Source organism: Neopelma chrysocephalum, unplaced genomic scaffold, assembly GCF_003984885.1.
Source record: "Neopelma chrysocephalum unplaced genomic scaffold, ASM398488v2 Primary Assembly neopelma1_90, whole genome shotgun sequence".
NCBI lineage: Eukaryota > Metazoa > Chordata > Aves > Passeriformes > Pipridae > Neopelma > Neopelma chrysocephalum.
The window spans coordinates 681,039-685,468 of record NW_020897752.1 but is presented as its reverse complement, the minus strand read 5'-3'; the positions used below and the strand labels follow the sequence as shown (position 1 = coordinate 685,468).

General features: G+C 57.6%; 1 protein-coding gene across 8 annotated transcripts in view; it reads left to right on the top strand.

The window, feature by feature from the left end:
- Positions 1-4,430, top strand: part of ARHGEF10L (Rho guanine nucleotide exchange factor 10 like) — a 29,133-nt gene that overhangs the window by 16,551 nt on the left and 8,152 nt on the right. For 6 of the 8 annotated variants that reach the window (XR_003535822.1, XR_003535823.1, XR_003535825.1 and 3 more), the window contains 9 exons: positions 111-188; positions 264-443; positions 1,686-1,802; positions 1,893-1,985; positions 2,207-2,380; positions 2,932-3,077; positions 3,441-3,455; positions 3,629-3,813; positions 4,246-4,361. Coding sequence is in view for 1 of the 8 variants with exons in the window: in XM_027693097.1 (XP_027548898.1) it covers positions 111-188; positions 264-443; positions 1,686-1,802; positions 1,893-1,985; positions 2,207-2,380; positions 2,932-3,077; positions 3,441-3,455; positions 3,629-3,813; positions 4,246-4,361 (1,104 nt within the window). In the remaining 7 variants the exon portion in view is untranslated. The remainder of the gene's footprint in view (positions 1-110; positions 189-263; positions 444-1,685; positions 1,803-1,892; positions 1,986-2,206; positions 2,381-2,931; positions 3,078-3,440; positions 3,456-3,628; positions 3,814-4,245; positions 4,362-4,430) is intronic. The other 2 variants (XR_003535824.1, XR_003535826.1) reach the window with 1 other exon arrangement.

Sequence of the window (4,430 nt, the reverse complement as noted above, 5' to 3'; positions counted from 1 at the left end):
CCATGGCTGAGCTCCTCCCATCCCGATATTTGGGGTCTGGGGCCATGGCTGAGCTCCTCCCATCCCCCATGTGGTGTTTGGGGCATCCCGGCCGATTCCCTGTCCCACAGGTGGTGCGGCGGCACATCCTGGGCTCCATCGTGCAGAGCGAGCGGAGCTACGTGGACTCCCTGAAGCGCATCCTGCAGGTGGGATCCCCGCTCGGGTTCCTCCGGGGGTGTTTCCGTGGATCCCGGGGTGCTGACGCTCCGGCGCTCCCGCAGGATTACAGGAACCCGCTGCTGGAGATGGAGCCAAAGGTGCTGAGCGCCAGGAAGTGCCAGGTGGTGTTTTTCCGGCTGAAGGAGATCCTGCAGTGCCACTCCATGTTCCAGATCGCCCTCGCCTCCCGTGTGGCCGAGTGGGACTCAGCCGAGAAGATCGGGGACCTCTTCGTGGCCTCAGTAGGAGGGGAGGGAGGAGGAAGCTCTTCCCAGAAGGATCGGTGGGGCCTCGGGAGGGGCTGCCCAGGGAGGGGCTGGGACCGTGGAGTCACTGGGACCATGGAGTCACCATCCCTGCAGGGGTTCAGGAAGAGCCTTGACGTGGCACTCGGTGCCATGTTCTGGGGGACAAGGCGGGCTTGGGTCGCAGGTTGGACTCGATGATCTCGGAGGTCTTTCCAGACTCAGTGATTGAGGGATCCTGTGAAATCCAGGAGAAATCCCCCCACTGTTGTGGGTGGGAGTGGGAGGCTTGGACAAAGCTCTTTAAGAAGCCCTGCCCTGGAGGCTCAAGGTGCAGAAAGGCCCCCCCAGCTTCCTCAGCTCCTTCTCCAAGGGGGTGAAACTGGATCCCATCATAGCCTCAGACTGTGTCACCAGTTTAAATGTGAGCAGTTAGAGGGGTGTGATTGAACCACTTCTGTCCTGCAGGTTTTCACTCTGGCAAACTGAGGGTATTTATGTAAAATGAATTATTTATTAGTGCAAACGATCAGACAAAAGATCTCGATCAGAATTATTTACTGCACAATACAAAAGCTAAACCTACTAATGTAGGATAGGATAGTGCACAATAGTAAAGCAATTATTGGAGCAATTATATTAAAGCAAAAAGAAATAATTATCAAGTAGAGGTTTGATGTAACTCACCCAGACCAATGTTTGTGGGGAGATTTCTTTCTCTCAGCCTCCAGGATTGTCCCCACCCAAGGGAGGGATCTCCACACAACCACCCCAAGAAGGGTTATGCTGGAAAACCTCCTGTGTAAAAGTGGCCTGGGCTTTTATAGTTGAAAAGTCTGCTGGTCACACACTTCCAGGCCAGGGAGCAGCTCATCTGTCCAATCATGCTGCCAAGAGCAGGATGTGTTTGGGGTTTGGGGAACCAGGCTGGTTTTAGCACAGCTCAGCACCAAAACCCCTCCTGGCAGCAGCAGGAGCTCAGCAGAGCCCCCCTGGCTGGGAGCTGGAGTGGTTTGCATTCCCTGCCTGGATTCCAGCCTGCTCAGGGTGGAACCTGCCCCAGCCACCACCAAACCCCCCCCCGACCCTCCCAACCACACCGGGGGGTGGGGGAGGATTTAAGTGATGCAGCTCCAGCCCTGGGGTCCCACCATCACCCTCAGCATTGCCCCAAAAACACACCAACCCCCCACTTCTGGGGGACTCCCACCCCATCCCGGGTCTCCTGTGCTCTCCCAGTTCTCCAAGTCCATGGTGCTCGACGTCTACAGTGACTACGTCAACAACTTCACCTCAGCCATGTCCCTCATCAAGAAGGCCTGTCTCACCAAACCTGCCTTCCTCGACTTCCTCAAGGTCAGCACCACCCAAAGGTGGGCCCACGGTGCTGCTGGGCACCGTTTGGGGTGAAAACTCCTTTTTTCCTGGCCTTTGTCCCCCCCGCAGAAGAGGCAGATGGCCAGTGCCGACCGGGTCACGCTCTACGGGCTGATGGTGAAGCCCATCCAGAGGTTCCCTCAGTTCATCCTTCTCCTGCAGGTACGGGAGGGAGATACCTGCACCCACCTTGCTTTGCACCCCTGGGATGTGTCTTTGCACCCCTTTTTTGGCATGGGGCATGTTTTAGGGTCGGTGACTTGGTTGCATCTTTGGGGACTGTCCCAAGGACCGTCTTCCAAGCTTTGATTTTGGAGGTGCTTTTGAACAGGGCTGATTTTTTCCGGGGTGGTTTTCGTCCCCGTCTCCTTTCCCTTCTCCAGGACATGCTGAAAAACACCCCCAAGGGCCACGCAGACCGTCTGTCCCTCCAGCTGGCCCTCACTGAGCTGGAGACGTTGGCGGAGAAGCTCAACGAGCAGAAGCGCTTGGCCGACCAAGTGGCTGAGATCCAACAGCTCAGCAAGAGCATCAGCGACAGGAGCAGCCTCAACAAGGTGGGTCCTTCAGCCTCCCCTCCTCATCCTTGTCATGGGTAGGTTTTGGAGCTGGTGGTTGGGGTTTGAAGCTTCCACCTTCCTCTTGGTGTCAGGGGCTTCAGGAAACCAGATCCCTGCTGTCCCTGAAAGGACTTTAATCAAAACCAAGTCTTGGCGTTGGCACAGGGAAATTCCGGGACGAGCTGCTGGGTCTCATCCCCCTGATTTTGCAACTGTTTGTGTCTAAAAAAAGAACCCGAAGTTCTTGCGACACATCCTGGGCTGGGGATGGCAAAAACCACGGCGGGGCAGCCGCTGGCTCGGTGCTGGGATCGGGATTTGGATCCGGGGCATGGAGAGAGACCCAGATAAGGGTGGTTGGACACACGGGGTGCAGAGGGTGCAGCCTCGGAGCGCAGTGCCCGTCCTGTTCCGTGGGACTCGGGGCTGTCCGTGCGCCCAGCTGGAGGAAAATCCTTGGAATAATGGAAAACCGACCCAAATTTTGGGTCAGGAGGCTTCCAAGAGCCCCCAGGCTGAGCCCCCTGCCCGCTCCCTCCCCTTTGCAGCTGCTGAGCTCGGGGCAGAGGCAGCTCCTGCTCTGCGAGACGCTGACGGAGACGGTGTACGGGGACCGCGGGCAGCTCATCAAGTCCAAGGAGAGGAAGGTTTTCCTGCTCAACGACATGTTGGTCTGTGCCAACATCAACTTCAAGTATGTGCTGGTCCCCCCAGACCCCAAAATCAGTTAGTGAAGTGCTGATATACCCAACCTGCTCCGTCCCCACCTCAATGTTTGGCCTGGTGGGATTTTTGGGGAACTATGGCAAGGAGGGACAGAACCTTTAAAGGCCACCTTGCCTTGTTTTGGGGAGGAACCCACCTGGTTTGGGGTTTCTTTGCCCCATTGTTGGCACTCTTTGTGCCGAGCCTTGGCATTCCTTGGTGCTGGAGTCAGTGCAGGGTCTGGGAACATGCTGGAACCTTGGGGCTTGGTGGAGGTTGATGCTGCCAAGGGGAAAACCTTCCTTAAATTCCTCCTAAAACTTCCTTATTAATCCTTTTTCCCCTTTTCCAGGCCAGTGAACACAGGGTAGGTCCCAAACGTGGTCTGCTGTGCTTGTGTGCCCCAGGCTGGGGGTTCAGGCATGCACTGGTGCAGGGGGTGGGCTCACAGGGGGGGCTTGGCTTGCACGACTCGTGTTTCGGGGCGAGCCGAGGCACCTGCTGTTCACTGACACCCGTTTTTCCCTCTCCCCTCGGCAGAGGCCAACTGGAAATCAGCAGCCTGGTGCCCCTGGGGCCCAAATACGTGCTGAAGTGGAGCACGGCCCTCCCGCAGGTGCAGGTGGTGGAGGTGGGGCAGGAGAGCGGCGCCTACGACAAGGACAACGTGGTCATCCACAACGCCGGCGCCCGCAGACACGCGCCCGCCGGGCAGGCCTCGCACAGTGAGGGCACAGCCCGGGCTGGGGGGGCTGGGATGGAGCATTCCTTCACACAGGGACTGCCCGGGGAGGTGATGGGAGTCCCCATCCCTGGAGGTCTTTAAGGAAGGACTGGATGTGGCCCTTAGTGCTGTGGTGGTGTTGGGTCAAAGGTTGGACTTGATCTTGGAGGTCTTTTCCAACCTAATTGTCCCTGGGATCCTCCATGGACCTCAATTCTCCATTTTTCCATGCAAGATGAAGTCACACAGTGGTCTGCGTGGGGGTGGTGGAGACACCATCCCTGGAGGGCTTTAAGGGAAGACCCCTCAGTGCCACGGTGTGGTTGATGTGGTGGTGGTGGGTCAAAGGTTGGACTCAATCTGGGAGGTTTTTTCCAACCTTACTGATTCTGGGATCTTCCATGGACCTCAATTTTCCCCTTTTCCTCCCCAGATAAAGTCTACCTGGGGCCACCGCGGCTCTTCCAGGAGCTGCAGGACCTGCAGAAGGACCTGGCGGTGGTGGAGCAGATCACCCTCCTCATCAGCACCTTGCACGGCACCTACCAGGTACCCGTGTGGGGACAGCCAGCCTGGGGCACCTCCCAGCACCATGGGGTTCCTTGGCACCTCTTTGGG